This window comes from Lagopus muta, chromosome Z (genome assembly GCF_023343835.1).
Source record: "Lagopus muta isolate bLagMut1 chromosome Z, bLagMut1 primary, whole genome shotgun sequence".
NCBI classification, from domain to species: Eukaryota; Metazoa; Chordata; class Aves; order Galliformes; family Phasianidae; genus Lagopus; species Lagopus muta.
The window spans coordinates 70,178,290-70,205,481 of record NC_064472.1 but is presented as its reverse complement, the minus strand read 5'-3'; the positions used below and the strand labels follow the sequence as shown (position 1 = coordinate 70,205,481).

The window sequence follows — 27,192 nt, the reverse complement described above, 5'->3', positions numbered from 1 at the left end:
AAAGAGAATGCAGGGAGACAGTGGTGCAGATGCCTTTCAGAGCATGCAGGGGATGGTCTGGGGGAGCCTTAGTCCAGGAAGGCAGAAGAGTGCATCAGTGGCCAAGCACCCTGCAATACAGCCATACAGGATCTCCTTCCTGTCAGGTGTCCTGAAACCTGCTGCAAAGAGATAAAATCCTTCTCTGACCCTAATATAGACTTGAAAAGCAACAGAAATAGTTTTAAAATGTACTACTTCCTGGGCTCCATCAGGAGAGGGGTGGCCAGCAGGGACAGGGAGGTGATTGTCCCTCTCTACTCGGCTCTTGTGAGGCCCCATCTGGAGTACTGTGTCCAGGTGTGGAGCCCTCAGTACAAGAAAGACATAGAGATTTTGGAAAGGGTCCAGAGGAGGGCGACTAAGATGATCAGGGGGCTGGAGCACCTCCCCTATGAGGACAGGCTGAGGGAGTTGGGCTTGTTCAGCCTGGAGAAGAGAAGGCTGCAGGGTGACCTCATTGCAGCCTATCAATACCTGAAGGGAACCTACACCCAGGAGGGGAGTAAACTCTTCAAAAGGGCTGACAACAGCAGGACTAGGGGAAATGGATCCAAGTTGAAGGAGGGAAGATTTAGGTTGGATGTTAGAGGGAAGTTCTTTACTAGGAGAGTGGTTAGGCCCTGGAATGGGCTGCCCAGGGAGGTTGTGGATGCCCCGTCCTTGGATGTGTTTAAGGCCAGGTTGGACGGGGTCCTGGGCAACCTGATCTGAATGTGTATGTTTGGTGGCCCTGCTAGGCAGGGGGGTTGGAACTACATGATCCTTGAGGTCCCTTTCAACCCGGGTGATTCTGTGATTCTGTGATTCTGTGATACTTCTTAATCTGAAGTGCAGGAAGAAAAGGAGCACAAATAATTCCCCCTAAAAGAGATTTTAGATTTAGCTCCACCACCCATTAATAAGTTTTTTGCAGCTTCTCAGAGGTCTCTGCTAAGAGATTCAGTTCTCCTGAGTCAAAAGATCTTTAGCAAAAGGAAAAAAAGAAAAACAAAAGTTATGTTGCCAATTTTCTGACAGTATCACCTAAACTTAACCAGTTGTGGAGTGATGTATATATAAAGTATATACCTTTAAAAGTTTTAAATTCCAACAGACACTTGGGTCTCAAGTCAGAGGAACTTTTCAAGACGAAACCTTCAGCAGTACTAACATCTCCTTTTCTGTTTGTAATATTTACTTCACTAACAGGAAAAAATATGTGGTGTTCAGTGCATGGAGCTGAAGAAATCACTTAGGTATTTATAAATATCAAGTCTTAAGCACGCACTTTGACTCATGAAAGTAAGATTAGTAATTGTTAGTAATTGTAAGTATATTACTATTTTATTGCCAGTTTTGGCTTAAAAGCTTAGCACTCCTCATAAGAGCACTGAACCTGAAATTTCTCGTGGTTTTATTCCAAATGAACCCCATCGTGACCTTCTTCTACCCTGTATTCATTATGCACAGTAAAATCAAACCACATGGCAGGCAACACCTACGTGGAAACAATAAGGATCATAATACGCTGTATCTTTTCTTCTACAAATAGCAGTATAATACAGTGTCATGCCTCAAAGTATAACAACATTCTTAGGAAATGATGAATGTCTTTAATACAATGTTTCAGGGAAAATTCCCTCGATGACTCAAAACTGAGGGAGAAAAAAAAAAGAAGCAGGGATTCATTGGGGAAACAAAAAAGAGGTTCAGACAGCTTGGCTGCCTGAGTTTCATTGTGATCTCCTCACCTCGATCACCTCAGGCTGTGACATCATGGAGGATGGCACCAAATCGGTGGGGATATCCATTTTAGCTCAAAATGTTCCTGCTGTCCTTGCACCCCTCCTCTGGAGCCACAAACTTCTGGTAAGAACACGGAGATGCCTCCTCAGATCCCAGTCATGCTGGCATTTGCTCCTGGCAAGAAGAAAAAATATGGTTGAGAATAACATGAGAGCTGGGTATGCAGTCAACACCCAAGCCCCTGAGCTGCTACAAAACTAGCCTGGGAGTTTGTACAGCCAACTGGCTCACATGGCCATTTACAGTAGACTCACAGGAGGAGTTTCAAAGGGCACCATGTCATTTAGTCCAGAACAGCAAAACAATCCACTTGACCACACAAACTACAACTCACAGAAACTGCACACAGCAAGAAGACTAATGTGCAGACCCCGCACACATTTCTAAGCAAAGATGGTCACTTGACAGCGCTACGTTAACAGTAATATTTTTTCTCCACTTAGAGGAACAAAAGGAGAACCTCACAGAAGATTACCCTCAGGTTCTCAACTGCTATGTCTTACCTTTCAGTGATCACAAACATTCTTCAGCTTAAGGATTATGACAAACTTATTGTAGGTGAGTTTCAATCGTACTTATTCTTTCTGGCAGATACATACTGTGGGTGAATATACTGAACTGGTATGTAAAGGCTGATGAGATGATACAACAAAACAAGTTATTTTCTTAGCTATCATGTTTATCAAGGCTTAGATCAGTTTCAGTCTATGTATCTCTTCCTATATGCAAAGGAAACCAAACAAAAAGGTAGAAAACTGCAAATGGCCACGAAATAAAGCCCACTTAAAAACTCCAGACTTTTGCTACTGCAGCTATTAATTTTTTTCCACAGTTATGCAAGACGTACACAATGCAGCCCACAGACGAGCCACCAGAAAGGACTTGGGAGAAAGATCTATTGCTCATAGCATCTACCACTTCCTACTCTGTAAGTCACGGTGGAAAACCACCCCCGCAAAGCGTAGTCAGTCCTCATCAAAGACACCTAAAATGAACCCTGATCTAACCGGTATTTTTCGAACTCAGACCATGGTGCAAGCACACAGCCAAAGCTAGCAGCTTTCCCGGCCTTTGGTCCCTTTTCTCAAAGCCAGCCCATACTTACACAGCCAAGACAGAGCAGATAAGCTGCACTCCACGTGCTCTTACGAGTCGATTTTGTCTTTTTGTGCGCCCATGCGTCCAAACTCAGCCTTCACACACCACCCTGGAAATTACTCCTCCTTCTCCAAAAGCATTATCTTCAAATGCCTGCTTCACATTTCAACACAACCCAGCATGCCTGACATCACTTGTAGCTGCCTGGCTCGTCTTCCAAGCTCTAGGATCATTTTTCCCATCTTTATATAGCTTTCCAGTGACCCCTATTCCTTCTTACTCATCTCTTGCTAGCAGCCTTTCATTCTTTCCACTCCTTGCTCCAAATTTTTACCACTATGCTCATGCAGAGGACAGAAAATGGAGATTTATCATTCCTCCAAGAAAACCTTCACTGGAAATCAAAGAACCACACGGCAGATCTTTTAGGCTTCCCATTTCCATTTCAAAACAGACTTTTGGCCTATTTTCTGAAATTCATTGATTTTTACCTCTGTGCCTGACAGATGAAGGAAACACCACTGTAATATCACAGAATCACAAAACAGCCAGGGTTGGAAGGGACCCTCATGAATCTCCAACCCCCCTGCCACATGCAGGGCCGCCAGCCTCTCCATTTAATGCTAGACCAGGCTGCCCAGGGTCCCAACCAACCTGGCCTTGAATACCTCCAAGGATGGGGCATCCACAACCTCTCTGGGCAGCCTGTTCCAGCACCTCACCACTCTCAGAGTCAAGAGCTTCCCCCTGACATTCAACCTAAATCTTCCCTCACTCAAGTTAAAGCCATTTCCCCTTGTCCTGCAGTAATCAACCCTTTCAAAGAGTTCATTCCCCTCCTCTTTGTAGGCTTCCTTTAGATACTGAAAGGCCGCAATGAGGTCACCCCACAGCCTTCTTTTCTCCAGGCTGAACAAGCCCAGCTCCCTCAGTTTGTCTTTGTAGGGGAACTGCTCCAGTCCCCTGCTCATCTTTGTGGCCCTCTTCTAGACTCTCTCCAACAGCTCCCTGTCTTTCTTGTACTGGGGGTTCCAGACCTGGACACAGTACTGCAGATGGGGCCTCCCAAGAGCAGAGTAGAGGGGGACAATCACCTCCCTGTCCCTGCTGGCCACTCCTCTTCTGATGGAGCCCAGGATACCATTTACTTTCCGAGTTGCAAGAGCACACTGCTGGCTCATGTTAAGCTTTTCATCTATCAAGACCCCTAGGTCTCAAGGACTTCTCCTTCCAGTCTGTATGGATGCCTGGGATTCCTCCGGCCCAAATGCAAAACCTTGCACTTTGCTGTGTTGAACCTCATCAGGTTCACCTCAGCCCATCTTTCCAGCCTCTCGAGGTCCCTCTGAATGGCATCCCTTCCTTCCACCGTGTCAACTGCACCACTCAGCTTGGTGTCATCAGCAAGCTTGCTGAGGGTGCACTGGATTCCATCATCGATGTCAGTGATAAAGATGTTAAAGAGCACTGGTCCCAAGACAGACCCCTGGGGGACACCACTCATTACTATCCTCCACCTGGACTCCATTAGAGTCATTAGAGCCATTAATGACCACCCTCTGTCTGCGGCCTTTCAAGCAAATCCTTATCCACTGAGTGGTCCAGCCATCAAATCCACATCCCTCCAATTTGGAGATAAGGATGTGGTGGGGGACCATGTCAAAGGCCTTACTCAAGTCCAGGTAAAGGACATCAGTCGCCTTTCTCTTGTCCACTGATGCCATCATTCCATCACAGAAGTCCACTAGAGTGGTAAAGCACGACCTTCCCCTGGTGAAGCTGTAATGGCTGTCTCAGATCACACGCTCATCCCTCATATGATCAAGCATGTCGTCTGGGAGGATCTGTTCCATGATCTTCCAGGCACAGAAGTGAGACCCAGCAGCCTGTAGTTCCCCAGCTCCTCCCTGCTCCCTTTCTTGTAAATGGAGTGATGTGAGCCTTCAATTTGAAAATGCTGCCATTAGGGAAATTTTGCTATTTGAACAGGAAGAGAGTGACTTCCAGTAAAACTCCATCAATAGCCTCAAGGTCATCAGCTGTGGAAGACTGTCACAAATCTAACTCAAATAACACCTCATTAGACCTCTGTTTCTATCCTTAAAACATGCTAATGAGTAGCAACGACCCTGCATATGCCTTAGAGCAGCTCATCTTTTTTCCTATATTCTTCTTTCTTGTTCCTGAAATGTTGGAGAACAAAATACACTATACATGACGCAGATTTCAGAGAGGACTATCTTGAATAAAATCAAGCGTATGCTCAGAATCCAGCTTGCCCAGCAGGATTGATTCCTTTAGGCAGGAAAAGGAAGACTCTTCTGCTCATATCTTGCGTGGCAAAAGGTGCCTCCAACTGGTAAAATTAAAAAAAACGCAGGATGCAAAAAATTGAAGCAAAGCAGGGTTTGCCCACCATATCTTGAATGCTGCTCATACCATTAAATTGGTTACTTCCTTGTTTCTGCCCAGCCAACAAAGCCTGTAAATGGGTAGGAGTGGGTAGACAAAAGGAGACAGGGGACATGAAGGATGGGGTCACCACTGCTTCTGCACCATACTGGAGCTATGCAACCTCCTGAGCATAAGGTACGTGGCAATGAGGACTTTATGCCAAACAGTTACACTCTGAAAAGCATTCCTACTGAAAGTGGATCAGACTGTACAAAGGGACTCTCCCCCTGCCCCCAACCCACCCCAGCTCCTTCAGCAGAAACAAAATGTGAAGGGCACTCTGCTTCCACAGCAAACAAAGGTGGCTCCTAACTTAATACCCGTGTGAGCTCTGGGTGCAGTCTCGTGTTTTTCAAGAACTGCAAATAAAGGCAACAGGATCTTCCAGTGAACTCCTCTCAGGAGCACTGTGGCAAAAATGTAATCTCCACTAAAAAGGAAGTCCGAAACACAAAAGCACAGGAGTGGCTTCTTACTAATGAGGTTTTGATGGCTTACTGCCTACAACGCTGAAAAAAAATCCCCAAATCTGGACACAGCTTCCCACATACCACTCCCAAACACTGTAACTGGAAGCACTGCATGCAACAGTCTACGCTGTCCTCTCTTGATAAGTGCTGCTGTCTTTGCTGATACCACTGAGAGAACTACCAAGTGGGGAAAGACATTCAACACTTACTTAAAATTAGTAAAATGAAAGGTACTCAACTCCAGCAAATAGAATTTCACCATAAATACAACATTTAGGAAGTCATTTATGGTAACACACTGTTTTAAAAATTGCTGACGCCCGAAAGAGTAGCACCTATCTAATGCATGGACTAATGATCTTACCAAATGAAAATGTGGCTCTTGAACACATTATGATTAAACACTATAATTTCTGGATCACCCATCTGAGAATGCAGAAAAGACGAGCAATGTAGTTCTGTCATTACTTCAAGAAGTTAGGAGAAATGCAGTTACATGCCAGAGAAGCACTGATGGAACTACTTCTGAAATATCCGCTGCAATAACAAAAATAACTATCCTGTTTTTGCAAAGACCTTCAAAAAAGCCAGCTGTGTTTTCAGAATTTGGGTCTGCCTCCTGTGTTGGTTCATATCAGATTTTTGGCACTGTTACAGTTGTTCAGCCTTGATACTTATCACAGTATCCTTTCCTACCACTGCCTCTCTCCACAGACTTCAAGTTTCTGGATTAGGTGACTCAAGAGATACTGATTCAGCATGATCTTGAAGCTACTGTATTTGGCTCAGCTAAACAAGGCTCCTCTCCCTGTCCATCTCTAGTGAATAAAAGCCCAACTTGCGGTTGTAAAGAAGACAGATTTAAGTACTAATTGACCCCAGATGGCTAGGAAAGTCAAGGAAAATAAAACAAAAAATGGAAGCAACTTTTAGAAAGGCAAGATTAGGAAACGATCTGATAACATGGGGTTTCGCTTCCAGATGTCGCTCCAGAGACATTCCACGTTTCACATGGCATCCTCTGACTTGCCATCCAAAGAGCCATCATCTGCCACCGCTCACCTCCAGCAGCCTCCTTTGCTACGCAAATCTTGCCTATAAGCTTGAGCACGTTCAACACACGAATAAGAGACAAGAAAACACAGAAACCTGGTCCAGGGAATGGCTGCAATGATCACCTACCTATCTACTGCTTCACCACACCACTTGTTTAAGTGATGGCAACAGCATGACCCACCTCGTGAGGAAGCACCGCCACTCAAGCACTTTCAGGGAAAGCATTTATGGAGGAGACAGGTCATGCTGCTCCCTGTGCTTTGCAAAGTCTTCATATCCAACAGATTGAGCCACATCTTTGCACAATGCATTTGCACCAACAGGGTTGGTTTGATGCTACCACGCTTAATACTTCACTGCCTGCTTTAGTCTATGGAAGGCTTGTGATTTCTCCACCTCATACGGATGGAATAGCCGGTAGTAACACAACCCTTCCAGCCTTTTGTCTTTTAGTTTAAAAAAATCGTGTTTTCCTCCTAAAAAAAAAAAATAAATAAATAAAGAAGAAAAGGGAGAATGATTTTACAATGCAAACATGAATTTTTTGTTATCTACTATGGATTCACGGAGTTGTTGCTTCCCTCTACAGTAGTTTCACTCAGCTAACAAAAGAACAATAGATATGCTCTCTGGTACATTAAATAAAAATGAAAGGCAGAAATTTCATTTCAATTTCATGCTTCTAAGAAAAGAGAAGACACTGTACTGCTATTCTTTCTTTTACTATAGTTACTGCTAGGAACTATTGCAAAAATTCGGGCCTTTTTTTGCACGTTGTAAGGTATTAGAATCCCTGCCTAAAATACAGTAGTTACCTCTTTTAAGTCCTTGTTATTTTATGCCTTTGCCACCTCTGACATTGGCACTTCGAATAGCAGATGTGCAGATTCATTTACATCAACGTAATTCTCTTCCTTAAAATTGTTGAGAAATTCACAGTAACTTTTTAAACTTATTACAGAACCACAGAATGGCTTAGGCTGGAAGTGATCTTAAAGATCATTCAGTTCCAACTGCCTGCTTCAGTGCTGGTTGCCACCCAACAGGTCAGGTTAGAACAGGGCCCATTCAACCTGGCCTGGAGCATCTCCACGGATGGAGCACCCACAGCTTCTCTGGGCAGCTGTGCCAGGGCCTCACCACCCTCTGAGTGAAGAATTTTATCCTAACATCTCACCTAGAACTTCCTTCTTTTAGTTTAAAGCCACCCCTCTTGTCCTGTCATTACCAGACTGTGTAGAAAGTCAGCTCCCTCCTGCCTGTTTGTGCTCCTTTCAGGAACTGGAAGGTCACAATGAAGTCTCCCCAGAGCCTTCTCTTCTCCAAGCTAAACGACCCGAACAAGCCAGCTTCTTCAAACTTCTCTTCACACTTCTCTTCATATACTTTAAAGCAAAAAAGAAAAAAGCAGAAAACCTCCAGGGTATGCTAACATGACTTCATAAGCAAGCAGAAGTATCAGCAACAGTGAAACAGTTACCCCAGCAGACTAGCACAGAACAATTCATAACACAGAAACGTAGACAAGAAGTTCTTGGTCATCCTGAAATTCTTGTCGCAAGCTCCAAACTCTACTCTCAGCAGTGATTTCAGTGAAAACAGCATACCTTGGTAAACTGCATTTTTAGCCACACTAACCAGTTCTACCACCTAAAACCAGAGAAAAAGCCATGTGCCATCTTCCTCCCTGTCACCAAGGATGTTCCTCCTCCTTTCCCCTATGTGTTGCATAGCACAGGAGCAAGTGCCCAGTTCTGTGCTGGGGACCAGAATGCTGCATCTCACTGTGAGTTCTGCATGTGGTTTACTGTGACAAAGGCATCTGCAGAACGAGCTCCGTAAAAGACAGGGAGCATCACCAAATGGTCCACCAAAGCATACTGATAAGCCAAATTAATTCAAGTGGTTATGATCTCTACAATGCAATTTCCTTCCATTTCTGTTTTCTCCTTCTGCTCCAGGACGCGTTTTATCTGCAAATGAAGATAATCCCCATGGCCCACATTAACTTGCTTGGTGATTAAAATCACACTAAGTTAATAGCTATGATTCCATATTAAGTAAAAGCAGAAAATTAAAATAATAATAACAAAGAAAAGAGTTAGTTTCTGGACAGATGCTGTGGCCTCTGCTTGTATTATTATCTTAAATCTTTCTGAACAACCACAGCAAGTTTGCTGGCCTTTTTCTTCTCAGTTAGACACTTCCCCTGTGGTCTCCCCTCTTAAATGCCCGTTGTCTCAGAGGAGGGATCTCTTCAGCCTTACCTTCAGCAGATGTGTGACTGGTTTAGAAGCCAATACAACATTAACCATACCTGTCAGGCTCTGCTCGCAATGTGAGCATTAGAGTACATGTCTTACAGCAGTTTTTGCAGACTGGTTGACACCAGCTTGGCCTGTTCTCCTGATGTCTTTCTCCAGCAAGCAAGATAAAGGTTGTCTTTGCATCCATCATTCATTACTGTAGCAGTAAGTATGAGAGTAACTCTAGGAATGACACTGGCTAAACTGGCTTAATAGCAGTGAATCTGAAGTTGCACTGCTGGAGTAAAAAATGAGTTTCTCGCTAGCAGCATGGAAGGCAAGTATAAAGTTCTGATATCACATATGCACTGAGTACGCCACAGTAATACTTGCAACCATTCAGCACATCTTCAGATCCAGTGCCATCAAATGCCATGAGTTGCACCCATTACTACTGCTCATTTAACATTACTCTCATTGCAGCACTGGAGAACTTCTTCTGTCTGTCACTCCAGTGGACAGGTTACTTCAAGGAGTAGCAGAGCTAGCACATCTCACCCATTTTTACAGAGAACTTCCAAATGAACACAATCACTGTGGAAGTGAATTTGTGAGGTTTTACTGAGGGGTCGTGGGAGTTTAAAAGGGGATTGCTAAACAAAAGGGACAAAGTTGCTCTATTGGCCATTCCTAAGTCCAACTTCACTCTCTATGTGTTCTGTTGTAATTACCTAACACATGGAAACGTTCAGGTACAGTGATGGGCCATCTCTACCACAAAAAATGGAGAATGAAACATACATCACAGTCTCTTTCCCACTAGCAAGAGCTCATGTCACTGAAATTAAAACTAGCCCTAAGCACTTGGTCAGTTTTCAACTTGAAAAACCTAGAGCAGACTACAAATGCAAAGAACTACTCATTCTGCAGAAGCAACCAAGACACCCACAGGAAACACGGCAAAGTCTTTCATGCTGCTGTTAGACTATCACATTGTATGGGAGGCAAAAACTACGTTTCACATGCACCTTGGCAGGCACTAACAACAGACTGCAAGATGCTATGTAAATAACAGCCCACCCCCAAAATGCCATACATACATTGCCCGAATGGCAACTGGAAATTAATCCATACCCAGGAACATTTTTCCATGAGATCACGGTGGAGAAAGAAACTATTCATTTATTTTTGGTATTAAATGGTTAATTTACTAAGGTTTTAAAAGCCATTTATCTGCAGGTGCAATTTAAGAGATGGAATACATTCTTCTGCAGGCTGACTGGGTTAATTCAACAGTGTCAATTTCCACCCAGATCATCTCTGCTACCAGTGAAGTAATGCATTGTTTGTGCACAAACATTTCCAGAGCAATTATTAAAAAGGGATTTATTTTCCCAACGTGACAGAACAGACAAAACACAAAGCAGCTAAATAAAATATCATTAAGGCTTAAAAGGGAAAGAAGGAGGCTGAGAGGAAGTAAGGGAGGGAGATACGCAACAAGAATAATGCTCTATTTGAGATGTTTCACTGTCATCAAGAAACAACTTGTTAGTAACAGTCTGGCAGTTACAATGGAGTCTTGAGACTGAAAGGCAGCATGGGGTAGCGCTTTCTTTCTCCTATTTGGTAATACAATAAAGCAATGGCGTTTTGCAGTCAGAGACTCACAGAAATATAGAATTGTTGGAGTTGAAAGGGACCCTTAAAGGCCATCTGGTCCAACCCCCTGTCAGGAGCAGGGATACCTACAGCTCCATCAGGTGCTCATACCAGCCTGACCTTGAATGTCTTCAGGGTCTGGCAGCTGCACCCAAGGCAGGGAGTTGGAGGGGCAAGACCAGGGCTCCAGGAATGGGCACAGGATGCCCAGGGTAAGCACCCACTGAAGAGCTGCCACAGGGCAGCCAACATGGCCTTTGTGGAAGGAAGCACGGCCCCCAGCAATGAGAGGCCTCCAGCGCCCACCCAGACTGCTGAGGAGCAGGAACCCCCCTGGCCTGGATCACAACAATGGAGATCCCCTCCTTCCTCTTCTCCTGTTGGCATCATCTGCTTTCTCATTCAGACTTATTCAATCTAAGCACTTATGACATCAACAGCCAAAAAAGCAGAAGGACAGCAACTTCCACAAGTCTGGGCCTAGCCTGGACATTGAACGTGCCAAAGCAGAAATCTTTTAACCTGTTTACATTGCTGCTGCTGCTGCCCCGTCTTCAGAGTGAAGACTCTTCAACAGTTGTCTTGGAAGCAATTCAGTTCTTCCCAGAGAACTGGGGCTTTTGTTTTTGCTGAGGGCCCCTACCCAATACATCTGTTTGTGCATGACATTTGCTTTGCCTTTTGTCAATCACAGTATAGATTCTGCATAATGCATGCACAACCACACCTTAGCTGTCACGAAAGTGCATTTGCTGTACACCACCTTACAGACTGCATAACTGAGAACAGAGCTTCATGCCACAGCACTTAACTTCCATACAGACCAAACCAATCCAAAATAACAACAAACACCACCCTGGAAATTTGATTTCTGCTTGCCCAGCCAGCAGAAAGGCATCTATTAAAAAATACAGGTGTAAGATAGCTAACTTACTGAGATAAGATGAAAATGCAGAAATCCAAGAATGTGTTACTAAAGCAAAAAGAAGAAATAAGCTTTTCTACTTTGCCTTCTGCCAACTCACACCTGTATTTCTCAAAGAGTCTTAAAAAGGTTCTGCAGGGGAGCCTGCAGCTGCTTGCAGCTAGAAGAGACACTGAGACCAACTGTCTCGGTCTTTCATGTTCAGGAGAATAACACTCATATTACCCTTATATAAGGAAAAAGACAAAATTTTCAGCAGAACTAGAAAGAAAATTGTTTCAAGCTATTGAAAAAAAAAAAACCTGCTCTTGCTGTCAGCAGGAGCCTTTCACAACACAACAATCAACAGAAGATCTCAAAACTACATCGCCTGCACTCGCAGCTCAGCCCATGCTTCAGAAAAAATGACATCAGTCAAATCTCCCTGAATAGGGGCTCTGTGGCTAAACAGGAAGAGATCATTGTTCTGGCCTCCAGAATTAATGATATGAGTGCTGCAGGCGGCTGCTCAATCTTTCCATGGCCAGCTAAGAGATGGGCCGAGATTGCAGAGATGTGCCAGGTAGAGCCTAAGCACTCACGCTGAGCAGCCTCACAAGGTCTGCACAGAACCCCCCTCCTCACCAAAAAGCAGCAAAACTCTTGTGTCATTTCTTTTCCATAAGCTTCACTCATTTACAGCAGAAAGAGGAGCATCGTGCAGCAGCACTCCCTCCCAGAAATAATCTGCTCGTGTAGAGAATGCGTAGGTCAGGAGATAAACCTTCCCTGTCATCCCAGTGAGGCAAGATCAGAGTCCCTCCCCATTCCCCCAAAAGCCCTCAAACCCATCAAAGATCAATCTGAATACATATGAGAAGGAAAATATTTTCTTTCCATGAATTTGCAACGCAGAAATTTCAGCAGACCATACACTACCCTGAAGCTTTTATCTTGCAGGGAAATCTTTTCCATATGCCAATCTGGCTCTACTGCCACCAAAGCCGCATAGCCCTTTGAAGATGACAAAGGCAGGCTGACCACAGCTATGCACTGGGTTCCACCAAAGGGCAGGCAAGTTCAAGCGTCTGTAATTAACCTGTGCTCTTCTGCCTTTCTCCCTCAGCTCCTCTAATGCTGATCCACAGGACGGACCTCCAGATGTCTTGCTGAGGCTACACCAAGGGTCTTCAGAGAGCACATTATTCCTAAAATTGCAGGCTATTCACTGTTTTCAAAACTGTTCTAGCCCTGTTTTTTTTTCTTTTCTTTTTTTTTCCTTTTGCTGTTGTTTATTCTGGCAAGCCAAGAGTCTGAGCCTATGCACATGAAGTTCAGTGGCAGGCAGGCAGACTCCCGCTTCCCAAGCATTCACTAAAGGTCCAGCCGGGCTGAAGATAGCCCTGACCCCACTTGTTCTGCCACACATATCCACATAATCTCCTGCTGTTGTGGTTACTCGTGGCAAAAGGTATTTGAGGGGATGGCTGGGAGATGTCACTGCAGTGTTGACAGAGACAGAATGGATGCTCGTTAGGCCCTCCCTGACATTTGCTTTCAGATTAATGGAAATGACCACGAACATCTTTAAGAGAGAAAAACAAACATCTTACCTTCCCGTGTCAGGGGCAGTAAGAGGCTCACTTTAAAGGTCTTCTCTAAGGCACATAAACATCTCATCACGAAGGCAGGAAACTAAACATTGCTGTATCTGATTTTAAAAAAGAGGGGGAAAAAAGGGAATTTTCCTGGCCTTTCTGGTTTTCTGTATCCAAAATAATTAACTCCTTTGCCTCTGGATATTCTAGGGGACTTGCATCTTTACTATTCCGACTTCTGAAATCAAAAGCAAATGCTGCACTTTACTAATAAACAGAAAATACATTTTGGAAACACAAACCCACAGTATTTGGCCTTGTAACATGTGAAATCATAAATATGCTCTCCCTAAATCTTGTCAGTTATGGTAAAATCTGGACTCACATCAGCTGCAGGTTAATCAGCACGGCATGCAGCAGCACACCAAGTTTCTCTGTGTGCTGCTCAGACGAGCTTAAAGAATCCCGGGATGCACTGGAGCAAGCGCCATCACCACGCTGTGCACAACCGAATCATGCTCCTTTTCCCACTGAACACAGGACACAATTTCTCACTCTGTTACAGACTGAAAGCTTTGAAACTGTTTCAGCAATTAGGCAAGACTTCTGCCTCGTTTAGGCGCTCTTTTTAAGAGTCTTTTTTGTACATCCCCGGCCGAGGTCATTTTGCACCAATGTGAACTGTTCACTCAGCTTCCTCTCCTGATTACGTTCATGTTATTTCTGTTCTACACCCATCTCTTGGACAGCATTTTCTTGCTGTTTCTAAATCCAAAACTGTACTTCATCTTTTCTCGAAGCTTCCATTTCTGTGAAATGCTTTTTCTGAGCATTGCCTGAAAAGTTCAAAAAACTTCTGCGTGGCTTCTTCAGTTTTTTGGATTTTTTTTCCCTATTTTCTTCCAGTTCCCCCCAAAAAGCCAACACGTCTGCTGCCTTCCCCTTATCACCCAGAACCTCCAGACTTATTTCAGTCATTACCCACCAGCAATGCTACTTCCCCCAACAGCTTACTTTAATGCCTGCAAGTTGAAAACTGCTTAGAGATGGTTTCTGGTTTGCTACTCAGCCAGGCTGCAGAGCCTCCTCCTACTCTCGCCTTGGTGCTGAGGTCCACCTGCCTCAATGTCTGGAGCTGGCAGGAACTTGCATGTTTCTTTGGCTACATTAAGTGCTTCTTCACCATAACGATCTTTTCAAGACACCAACAGAAAAACCAACCATCCAAAAATGCTCTTGAAAGCGTATGTACTGACCACAGCGTCACCGTCTGCGAGAAGCAATTGTCTGGAACAGTAAAACATCCCTGAAAGAGAATTTCTGATTTCCATCCTTCAAGTACATCCAGTGCAGACTGGGAAAACTCTAGAGCTAACAACGAACCATTACTGAATTTCAACATTATCTCATTTCTCTAAAATGAGCTTTATAAAAGGACCACCAGAAAACATGAAAAAAATGAGTAGACACCGCCTGCCAGAAAGAAACGCCAATCTGCTCTGTTTGATGTAAACAACTGACTACAACATGGATGTTCTCTCAGAGCACAACCACAAGGAATCTGCTGTCATATGACAATGTTTTCATAATCTGCACTTTCATCGTAGTGAGTTCTAGAGAAACAAATGCTTCTAAAATAAGCCATTTCCAAGCAGTTTCTGAAACTCTTTCAAAGTGGTTTATTCTTACCAACAGACGTGTGTAAAGAGTTTGTGAGTTTAACTTAGCAGGGAGTAAAGTTCAAAGTCACCACGGATAGCTCATCATTGATGATGCATCACCAACTGTCACCAGCATCATTAGGGGTGGGGGTGTGAAAAAAAATAACATGTTGCATGCTTTTGTCCTCCTCCTCAAAAACATTCACCACCACCACTGAGCAAGGAGCTCACTGAAACCATTCGCTGGGACAGCAAGCAGCAACTTTCACACTGCTGAGCCAAGTGGAGGCACAGCCTCACACAGGTAATTGGGAGAATTTCCCTCTGAGGGAACATCCCTGTTTTGCTCAGTAATTGGGATGACAGTGGTAGACAGACACTTGAGGTATACATCACCATGTAACATTATGATGCTTTTCTCCAGCTATCACACCACAGCAGGAAAAGCAGCAAAAAGCATTCTTTGTAACAACTTACAGCCTTCCAATACATATTTACAAAAGGAAAAAACAGTGTAATACGACACAACACTTCCATAGATCAACAACATAGGCTCCATCCGCTAACCCCACCTGACATGACCCACCCCTTGTTTAAAACACGAAAGAGAAGTACTGGTCTGGCATTCCTCTGAAACGAGTTTGTGTTTAGAAGTTAAGGCAATATCCTTTTCACTGGATAAAAAACATCTGGATGATAACAGAATGTCACAATTCCCTAAACAGTCTTGAGGGGGGGCAAAGCAAAAGCAAATACTTCCCCCACCCCACATGCACAGAACAGATGTTCAGTCTTCAGACAGAATGAATGACCACAAAATACAATAATCTGGAAGTGCTGAAGCCAAAGAAGTCCACAACTAATCGTGCCAGATCCCAAACCCCAAATTACAAATGTACCATCTTAATACAGATTTGCATGAATCCTGAGCAGTGTTGTGCAAACAGGGGGTTAATTAAGTGTATCTGAAACAGAAACCTGCCTACCACTCCCCCCAGAACAGTGCACTGAAGATGGCAAGGCATTGCCTCTACGTGGTTGAGGCCAGCACCAATGCAGGCACAGCAACCATTCATCAATCTCACAAAACAAACAGCAGTCATGCTGTTTCAGAAAATTGTTCCTAACATCAGCGTCAGTTCAACCAACTTATCACGGCAATTTCTGCGGCACTGCATTTTGCATAGCTAAGCTGAATGAAGTTTGAAAGAACTAAGAATTGACAACAAGAAAGAATTATCTTAATGGTGGGTTTTAAATTCCCTGTTCTCACGTCACTGCTTTTTTCCCCAAGGCCACAAACAAACTTATCTGATGGACAGCAGTGACCCAGAAATAAGATCTTACCTTTGATCTCGCCACAATGGAGTGGCAGCAAACCCAGGAACTCAAGACAACAGAAATCCTAATGTTGACAAATGGAAGGTAATTACTTCTTGCCCACCATGCAAGCCACTGCTCCTAACAATAGGCAACAGGAATTTGTGAGCCCACGATGCAAAATCAGGGCTGGCTGCTTTTTTTCTGGTGGGGATCAAAAGGACTTCCTTTGTCCCTCTGGTCCGCACCATACTCCCCATCACCACCCCACCTCAACTTGCTGCAGTTTTTGAGGAACAGCTTTTAGGGATGATCAGGAAGCAGCATGCTCCCCACAGTGTCCGCGGAGTAGCAGCTGCCAAAGGTATTTAGAGGAGAACTGCAGCAGAGCATTGGGTTTTGGCCTCAGGTAGCTCATGCTGATCATTCCACGAACTCAAGATTTATAAACACAAATGAGTTCTGAAACATGCCCTAGAAGGATACAACAGCATTTTAATCACCTGCCCCTCCGACCCTTCCCCTGCCTATTATCAAGTGAGGTTCAATGCATCTCAGGCCTTTGCATATCTGAATACACAGGTAAACACAGAGGCTTAGTGCAAAGCTTGACTAATTCGCTTTAAGAATCAACTGGGATTAACTCTAAATTGTGTTTAGCTTTCAGTGTATAGAAGAGGTCACGTGAATTAAGTAGGCTGTCTTAAATTCACACCACACTTAAGTGATTACTCAGCTTCTCTGACCAGGTCCTCTGCACACATAGTGTCCAACAGGAACAATACACCTTAGTCAGAATGTCTGGGAGATACCAAGAATTCAAGAGAAAAGAGCCAGGAGGCAGAATGCAGTCAGTGTGAAAAAACACCACCACTACCAACACAAAGAGAATACTTTTAACACTCAGACACGATGAGAGAAAAGTCAGTGTTCAAGGACTACTACCTAGTCTATCTTACTATTTTTCAGATACATTGCTTTTGCACATCTCTTAAGGAACAAAAAAGGATAAAATCCTTAGAATTATGTAGCAGTACATTTGTTTGCCTCAAACCTTCTCATTGGAATTCAATTAGCAAGGGTACAAACACAGAAATGAACACTGCAAGGCCTTGTCCCAACAGCTACCAAACCACGAACCATAAAGCACTGCCTGGAACTTTTTGTGATGATATACATGAGCTAAGGAGTTCAAGGGATCCAGAGCACAGGGGCGGATGTACCACCATTTGCCCACATGCCAGAATGTTTGGGCATCCCACAGTGGGTGTCCACTGTACCCAAGCCCAGTGGGCGGCGCTGGCTCTAAGGAACCATTTCTCACTGGACTTCCCAGGTTGCTCCAACGACATCCTACCTACCCAACAGGCAAGAATACCTGCCAGGAAGCCAAAGGCAACGTAAATGGCCAAATCCTCAAAGCTACATAGTATAGCTATACTGGCACCCCCCTCTAGTGGAGACATGGCTTATATCAGCGAGAGTCCCTTCTGCAGAGTCACAGGCAGGGGGGGGGGAACAAGAAATTTAATCAAACCCCACGCAGAAATGGAGGGGCAGATACGTGTCACCACCTGGCCTTGCAGCTCCTACGGATGGCATTTCCCCTCCCTCCCACCCCACGTGCCTGAAGATGCCTGAGCATGAAGCAGCCAGTACAGCTGCGGCACCAAAGCCCTTCCTGCAGTTTGTGCCACTCTGACAAAGGAAAAAGCAACTGTGTTCCTAAATCCTGCTCATGAATCCCTTCACACAGTCCTTACAGAGCATTAAGAAAAGTTTAGATAAAACTAAAAAAAAGAGTCAACCAAACCCCTCAATCACTTTGTCACAAAAATACAGGCCAATGTTTTCTGTTCGTAAGAAATTTCATGGAGGAGATGGGGAGGAAGCAAACATACAGGACACCAGCAGGAGAGTTTGCTGAGGCTTATTAGTTTTAAGGCATTTCCGTGTGCTCTGCAACCACGTGATTGCTCCTGTCATCAGGTTGTCATCAGCTCACACAGCTCTCCCACTATAGTCTTCTCCAGGCTGAGCCTCTCAGGAAGCTTTTGGTTGTGAAACTCAAGCAACCTGAACAAGGAACAGAAACATATGGCACTTCTTGGAGAACCAGGTGGCAAACCATGCACATTTTATCAAGTATCTGCAAAAAATCCAGTGGTTTCTAGAGACCCATTTGAAGTCTATTCACTAATTACCTGAATAGCTTTGATCACAGTAATATCCTGCAGCCTCAGCCAGCTTCCAGCCTCATCTGCGCAGGGCATTTGAATCAGGATGCTACAACCGCTATCAGCAAGAAGCTGGAAGATGAGGGCAGCAACCGGACTGACTCCAAGAGCTGTCTCCAGTTCACATGCTTTCTGTGAGGGGATGTGCTCTGTTCTAAAGCAAACTTTTTATCAGATCCATCCAAGGAAGAGCAAAATGAACCTGGCATGTGGCCAGACATGTTTGGGACAGCTCTCAAAGCCTCACACAGACACTGTGCTCAGGGCAGGTCCAATGCAGCTTGTCTGCAGCATTCTAGGAGGAAAAGCAAGCAAAAGCAGTGACCACTCAGCTCTGCATTTACAGACATACCTTTCAAGCACAGTATGTATGTCCTATTTACCATGCTATGTTCAATCCTTGAATACTGGATATCTAACCAGACACCCACTTTCATGAAGCTGGCTACCCTGCTGCTGCCCTGTCTAAGGAAAACAATAAACCAATGCAGTTTCCTTGACAAGGAATGAGAAGCACAAAGAATGTTGGAGTACTGGCTTTGTATCTGCAGGAGCGTAGCAATATTTCAAATCATCTTTAACCATCATCCTGAGCTTTACGCATGGACAGAAACCGCCGAATGAACCCAGAATCCCACACCAAAAGCCAAACCTTCACTCCTTGATTGCATCTAAAGATTCTGTGGTTGGCAAACACTCACTTAAACGTGACTCCCAGCAGGTCCCAGGTGTTGCTGTGGCACAGAGGACAATATGCTCTTTGTACCCTGGCCTGGTTTCTCTTCACAGGACAGAAATGCCTGGGGACATTCTGATGTAAACTCCAAGAACTTTCAAGATGTTCTCCAGTACCAGTAAATTGCCAAAAAACCTGTCAATCTCACCCTAAGCAGAGCTGTGTATACATTTGCAAAGACACCTCCTCCAAGTGCAATATTCACAATAAATGAGGCATTAGTACAGAATTTTATGTGCAACACTTCCCTCTAGGATTTACATGCTCACTGTCCGCAGTTTGAATCTATTCTGGTCCATTCCCTTACCAAATTCCCAAATGCTCCTGGCCTTTAATAATTAGTTTTATATGGGTAACTAGCAGGCAATGACAGAAAGGTACTAAAAAATTTAATCCTGTAAGCACAACCTGAAGCAGCATAGCCATACTACCCTCTACACCCTACCCTGCAGCCACATTACCACATCAAAGCAACACCTCTTCACTGCAGCTCGTCTCACACTGTACATACCCTGTAAAACTACAGATCCGCTCTCTTTGGGGAGTCATAGGAAACGTACATAGTTCAATATACATAGAAATGGTACTAGAAGGCATCAGAAGCATCTAGTGCATGCAGTTGACATCTACTGGCTGGACTGTTGATTAAAATTCTCACCAAAGTACAGATGGAAAAAACAAGCAAGCAAGCAAGCAAGCAAACAAACAAAAAACAAAACAACCCAACCCTTTCTATCTGCTTAGAATATTTTAAAGTTGTTAGGACTTTAGAAATTCACAGAACCATGGAACTACAGAGTGGCTTAGGTTGGAAGGAACTTTAAAGCATAACCAGTTCCAACTGTCTGCCACGGGAGTGCTGACTCCCAGCAGGTCAGGTTAGAACAGGGCCCATCCAACCTGACCTGGAGCATCTCCTGGGATGGGGGTGGGGCACCCACAGCTTCTCTGGGCAGCTGTGCCGCTGCCTCACCACCCTCTGAGTGAGGAATTTTATCCTAACATCTCACCTAAATATCCCCTCTTTTTGTTTAAAGCCATTTCCTGTTGTCCTATCAGTAACAGACTGTGTATAAAGTCGGTCTCCCTCCTCATTTATAAGCTCCTTTTACGTACTGAAAGGCCACAGTACCTTCTTCAGGCTGGGCAAATTTTATCATAGCTGCATGTTAAGAGATCAGATAAAGAAAATGGATGTGCCTGTGCAGGTCTGTGAGCACCTGATGCAGTCCTGAGAACCAAAGGAATATGATGTGCTAACCACAGTGAACGACTGCCATGGTCCCAGGGGACCCCCCCATGCTTCTGGGGGCAAGCTGGCCTCATCTCTGCCTGATGTAACTACTGGCTGGAGATGCTGACCCACAGCACATCTGACCCTTTGCTTTTTCATCCCCGAACATCCCAGGAAACTCATAGAGCTCTGTACCCGACAGCCGCAGAGACCAAGACATATTCAGTGAGATCCATCAGTATGCACCCTTTCCCAAAATCCTGCTACAACGGATAAAACAGCAGTGATTGCTCTTGTAAGGTACATGGCTATTACTCATGGTATGTTAGCAGCCCTTCTTTCCTGCAAATGCTAGCCCAAAATACAAACAACTGCACGGCAAACGGATGTGATCAGTACCACCTTTCCTTGACTTCTCAGACACCAGTAGCTCCTTGAAGGAGTTCATGTTAAGCTCAGCACTCTTAAATAACCACTCACTCACCGAAAGAAGATATAAATTTCTCTATGCAGTGAACATTCGGTACTCATTCAACTGTTTTTTTATTTTTTAAACAGAGCTGCAGCTAGCTTCTTCAAGACAAGAAAAAGGATACTGTCCTAGTTATACATACATTTTTCCATCCAGGCTGAGAACAATCATCTCCAAATGGCCAAATAACTTCTAAGAAAAGTCTCTGGAAACTGCTCCCATAAATAATGTGCTGGCACCATTTTGTATTGACACACACTCCCTAAAAAGAGGGGGAGGAGGCAGGGAGGGAGGGAGAGGGGCTTACAATGAAAAACAGTATGCATTTCCTTTGCCAGGCTTTTACCACTCTAAAAATTTCCAGCTTTTTGTACAGAAAGATCTTGCCTTTGATGTCAATCCAATGCTTTTTTGCTTGCTCCTGCAAGCACTACAGTGTGCAATACATTTTCTATCTGGCAAAGAAATGGTGTACTGTCTGGAGGGTGCATGTGAAATTCACCCTACTCAGGGGGTCACTACAGCACATAAATTCTTAAGGAAAAGGCAAAATGTGCGTGGGCCTCACTCATACCGGTGTATTTCTGGGAGATGAAGTTCATGCATGACAATCAAATTCATCAGCACTGCTCAAAAACCTGACTTCAGCAGAGGTTTGCCTGCTACCCACAATCAGAAGCAAAAACAGAAAGACAGTATTAGTCTTGCACACTTGGCACCTTTGTATTTTTAAATAGAAGGTGAAAGCACCATATTTTATCCAGCTCATGCCACTTGGAAGCCAAAAAAGAAAAAAAAAAAGTCCCAATGCCTCTCAAGTTAAAGTAACGTTAAAAAAAGAGAAAAAAAAAAAGAGCTGGCACAGAACTGCAGTGCAGTTGTCTCCAATACGGTACCCATGGCCCAAACCCCACCTCGTCCCCAGGGAGATGCAGCCTTCCACATGCACATCTGGAGGCACTTCTCCTGCTGACCCACTGACTCTCAGCAGCAGACTCCACGGCCTATCACCACCCAGGTCTGTTGGCCATGATCCTCACGAGTGCCAGCATCAAAGCAACAGTGGTTGGCTACCACTAAGCCGCTGGCACAGGCACACACACCTTGCCCACAGTGGCATCCATGGCTGCTGGCGTGTGCTGGGAGCATTCATTTTGTTTCTAAGAGGAAATTCCTTGCCCAGGGCTAAAAGCACCAGCACTCTCCCCTTTATGTGCACTAACATAACTGCTGACACTATCTGACTCAAGAAGCTGAATCCAATCGAATGTAAAGGCAGGAGTCAGAAAAAATGCGTTTAACAAACCACTCCAGGCTGTGCCTGTCAGGAAATGCTGAAGACTTTACACTACTCCAAGCAAGGCTATTGTTCCTCTACGCAGAAAAGTGTGCACAAACCACCTCTGAAGGTCTCTTCCAATGGTCACATGGTGGCCACATGGGATGTGGTTGCACTCACACTACTCAAGCTGGCACTAAACAGTTGGGACTAGCTGGGACTAATTGCACAGTTCTGTCAGAATAACACATCAGCCTTGGGTCTGATCCAAAAGTGTTCACTGTAGATGACTGACATCAATGGTCCATTGATGAAGCAAACTGTGAGGGATACTCAGACAAAATGTAAAATGTTTTTCAGCCTTGAAGGCAGGCTGCATTTCTACAGTATCACCTAGTGATGCATGGGAAAGCAAAGCTGCACACACATATAATCACTACCTTTTCAAGCCATTGCCACCATCAGTCATTCATGATCAGAGCTTTCTGATTTCTCCCTTCAAATCATCATTAAATTCTAAGTGGTGAAATGGGCACATAATCTGAAGAAGAAATAACCATAAAGAACATAAAGACCCATTACAGTTCTCTTTCCATAACTTCTGTGTTGTGTTTGTTTCGTCCTGTATAATCATGTTATTTCTTTTTTGAAGTTCAACTGTTCCTCTCCTTTTCTATTCCTACTACTGTCAAAAAAAAAAAAAAGATATAAAAATATATGTATGTATCTCATTGTGCAGGAAGAAGCAGTAAAATAATACACTGCGTACAAAGAACTAGTTTACAAACATCTAAAGGTGATGCAGGGACAAAGTACTGTTTACTCTATTTTCCTTTCACTAGAACAGTGGTACGCTTCTTTTCCTTAGCATTGCTTCTAGCAGTTGAGGTACAAATAACTCATTTACATGCATTTAAGCTGAATATAGGCGTACCTTATTTCACACATATGTTTCTTTATGAAAAGATGGGGAATTCCCATGAACGTATCAAACTCCAATTTGTTTTTGGCAATGACGACAGAAAGGACAACAACTTCACAGTACGACCTGTTCCTGCTCTCAGTGTGTTGTAGGTCCATTCTTGGACCATCACCAAGCCCACAAGCAATGGTTACCAACAAGTTCTCATCAGTGACAGAACTACACTCAGCATTTTGGCTGTTTTCCCCACCATCTACGCAAAAAATGGCACTCTGAAGGTGTTCACAAGCTGCTGGCATCTCACCACCTAGAGGTGCTCAAAGCCAGCTGACCACCAATGTTGCTAGGCTCTCAAAGTTGGATGGTGGTGGTCTCCCAGTGATAAAAGATATTGGGAAGAAATGCTTTCTTTTCAGTTTAAACCCTTGAATACTGGACAAAGCAAACCCAATACAGACAGGCTATAGAAAAACAATTAACTATTCATTGAGGTGTTATTAATGGTTCATCACAGCGATGTAAAATCTGACCCTACCAAAGATCCTACCTAAGATTCAGCTCCTGATCAGAACGCTTTCCCCACCATTCCTTCCCAGATTCCCCACACGCCTTCTTTGGGACACTTACCAGAAGACCAAGCAGAAGACTGATCATTTATTTTATCCCTCTTCTTAACAGAAAATGAATTATACTCTAGTTACAAAACATTCTCCCAGAGTTACTGATGAAAGCCACGTGGCCAGAAGTGTCTTTGCTCACAGTGCTAGGATTGCCTGCTGCTCAGACATCCAGTTCACATACTGAAGCTGGGTACACAGTCTAGCATTACTTCAGTTTTGCATTGCACATGTGTTTCATCTCAAGAGCTGTTTAATCATTCCATTCTCAGTATTTGTTTTGAAGAGAGGGAAAGAAAGCAGACACCAGTCAGTATTTTTCCCCCACTCAAGGCAGCAGTTACCAGTAACTTCCCAGAACAAGGTTTATAGCAGCCAAGGGTCCAAGCAGTGCAACCTGCAGTAGGGAGTGATAAGAGCAGCACAGAACTACTCTCCAGAATTCCTGAATAGTACTTCCTCAGTTACTTGCAGCTGCAAAGAAGAACAACCACAGTGCACGTGGAATAGCACAGCATGGGACGGTGCCAATCTTTTCTAAAGGACAGCATCTGATTTTGAGTAGCTGTATGTAATAAAAACAACAATAAAATTGAGACACACCAAACTACCTTCTGAGCACTTATCAGGTAAGGAAAAGTGCACAGCACGCCTACAGCCTGTACTGCAGGACAGACCTTCAGCTGCACCTCTGCAGGCAGAATACTGCTTCAGTCCATGGCTGAAACTGCCAGCACATATTGTTTTAATACTGCTCTGCCCATCCTAACACGGGAGTAACGAGGCTGCACGGCTGCCAGACTGAAACACGACTCTCAGACCTGAGAGTGACTCACTTCAGACCAAATGGTACAGCACACCAAACCTGACTTCGCATGCCAGAGCCTTTCTTTGAAAAGATACAGGAGCAACAGTCTCCAGCAGTCTAAGGCAGCAGCTGCCCCGCTGCCCCAGCACTTGGGGAGCACCCGCTGCCTTTGGAGGCTCTGCCTTGAATCTTCAGAAAACAAAAGGAAAAATGCAGCAGTAAAACAAAAAAAGGAAAGGAAAAGAAGTGGGGATTAGAGAGGCTTCTAATTTATTCACAGACGACTTAAATGCAGGAGAAACCAGAGAGGTGTGAGCTTGTTTCAACGAGAAATCCACAAGAAAAGAGAAGAAAAAAAACAGATTAGACATTCCAACACTTTCCTGCTGAAGGGCTATACAGAAGACTTCTCATATGTTCTCAAAGGAAGGTTTTTCTGGGTTTTCCCACTGCAGGTCTTTAAAAAGAATGAGGAACGTAGCGGGTCCCCCTGGTTCCACCTCCCTCTCACTGCAGTTTGCAGGCGGCTTTGTCCCGGAGCTCCCCTCCACCCCCCGGCACTCCCTACCGCTGCGTTTGCCATCCATCCTATCCCGTCCCGCACCTCTGCGCGGACCCGCGAGGGCAGCTCGCATCCCACCTCCACGGGCCCATCGTCCGAAGGACCGAGGAAGTCAGGAGGGAGAGGTGGCAACCATGTTTAGTTCGGACTACTTCCACTGCCCTAACTTGGTACAACCAGATCAAGAGAGACGTAACGGAGGGAGAAAGAAAAAAAACAAAAAACAAAAAACAACAGAACAGGACGGACCCTAAGTAACCGAACAACGGCAGCAGTGTTAGTGCCCCTCAATCCAACAAGTGCCCATTATTCCCTCCGGGCCAGCTCCACAGACGCTCATCCCGCAGGAGCGGCTCGCTTCCCGCACAGACACTCACCGACGTTTAATCCACTTTCCGAAACACAGAAGCAACCGCGAGTGGAGGGGAAAAGAGGCACCGTGGGCGCGGAGCCGGGAGCGGCACCCCGGGGCGAGCAGGGCGGCGGGCGCTTACCTGCGGGGGCTGCGCGGGGCTCCGCGGGCGCGGCTAGAGGGAGCGCGGCTCCGCCGCCGCCGGCCCGCAGGGAGGGGGGAGGAGGAGGAGGAGGAGGAGGAGGAGGACGAGGAGGAGGGACGGGGAGGAACGGGACGCGCTGCCTCCGCTCCGCCCGCCCCCGCCGGGTTGGAGCCAGGTGCGGCCCCGCGAACCCCCGCCCGCCCCGCTGCAGCCCCCCGAGCTGCGCGGCGAGGATAAGCGGAGCTACCTGAAGTGAGGGCCGCGGAGCGGTGTGCGGATGGGCCCGGAGCGAGCGGGCTGCTCCTCCTGCAGAAGTGCCCGAAGCTCCCGCCGGCGTCTGCAGCGAGAGTCTGGGAACAACGCTTTCAAGTTGAGCCTGTCCGCGGGGTCAGCGAAGCCGTGCAGTTGGAAAGGGACAGGGTTGCAGGATGGATACTTTTACAGGCTTAGAGGAGTTGTTTCTGTATAGAAAAACAGGTTCAAGTGACTTCTTTTTTTCTTTTCTTTTCCTCGTGAGTTGTCCAATAAGGTCCGATTTAGTTGGATTGCAGTAGCATCTAGAGGCCACTTCTGCATGTGCAAGCATCTAGTGCAAAGGCAGCATATGCTGCAGAGATTCAGTGCTCGGTGGCTGAAACGGTTTGCTGCTTCCACACTCTCAGTGAAAGACTTCTTAGAGAGATTACTACCAGCTAAACGTGCCGGCTGCACCTCCGGCAGCGCTTGAAGTTACTAATGAAGGACCCAGCCCATTTAAAGCACTCACTGTGCTTCCTTGGAAACCAGACACCAGCAGATTTATTCCTGTGTTCAAGGCAAGCTACTGAGCATTGGCCAGTGAGCCCAGGAAGGATATTCTGTCACAAGCTGTAATACCTGGCTTAGCATCTGCACACTGTGTACCGGAATAGCTCCTGATGGCTGTTCACGCCCTGCATCCTGTCTGGACTGCAGCTCAGATTGCTCAGGTGTCACCTCTCCCTTTGGGGAAGATCGAGGGTCACTCACATGGCTACTGTAGGCAAAACAGGTCTTCAGAACATAAATGTGATTTCTCCACCGCTGTGGCAATATGCTTTTCATAAGCGGAAAGCTTTTCCTTGGCTGCACAGTGAGATGGTGCAGGTAGGAAGGTGCTTTATGTAGAGAGCTGCTGCTTCTGTGTACTGGATATCTCCACACTTCCATAAAAACAGTGGGATGGTCACTCAGCTTTGCTGGTCGGTAGTGACTCTTTAGTTATACAGGAGAACAGCGGTCCTGGCTGTGCTGGTGGGAAAAGGCTGCCTCACAAGTGAGATGGAATTGTAGGCAAAATGATGGCATACGTTAAAAAAAAGAGTATTTTTTAGTACACAGAAGTGATGAAAGTTGGAGGTGTTCACAAAGTGTGCAGATGTGGCACAGAGGGACGTGGTTAGTGGTCATGGTGGGGATGGACTGACATGGGAGATCTTTTCCACCACTAATGTTTTTATAATTCTGTGATCTTTCTATTTGCTTTGACTTCTGTTAGTAACTTCATGCAGCCT

The 27,192-nt window shown here is 45.1% G+C and overlaps 1 protein-coding gene across 5 annotated transcripts in view; it reads right to left on the bottom strand.

Annotated features, from left to right (window-relative positions):
* Positions 1-26,370, bottom strand: part of LPAR1 (lysophosphatidic acid receptor 1) — a 72,029-nt gene extending 45,659 nt beyond the window's left edge. Inside the window, exons 1-2 of one of the 5 annotated variants that reach the window (XM_048932480.1) lie at positions 25,908-26,370; positions 1,773-1,941 (exon numbers count right to left, since the gene is read on the bottom strand). In XM_048932480.1, coding sequence (XP_048788437.1) covers positions 1,773-1,832 — 60 coding nt within the window. In that variant the 5' untranslated portion in view covers positions 1,833-1,941; positions 25,908-26,370. The other 4 variants (XM_048932481.1, XM_048932482.1, XM_048932483.1 and 1 more) reach the window with 4 other exon arrangements.
* Between the last annotated feature and the right edge of the window lie 822 nt (positions 26,371-27,192).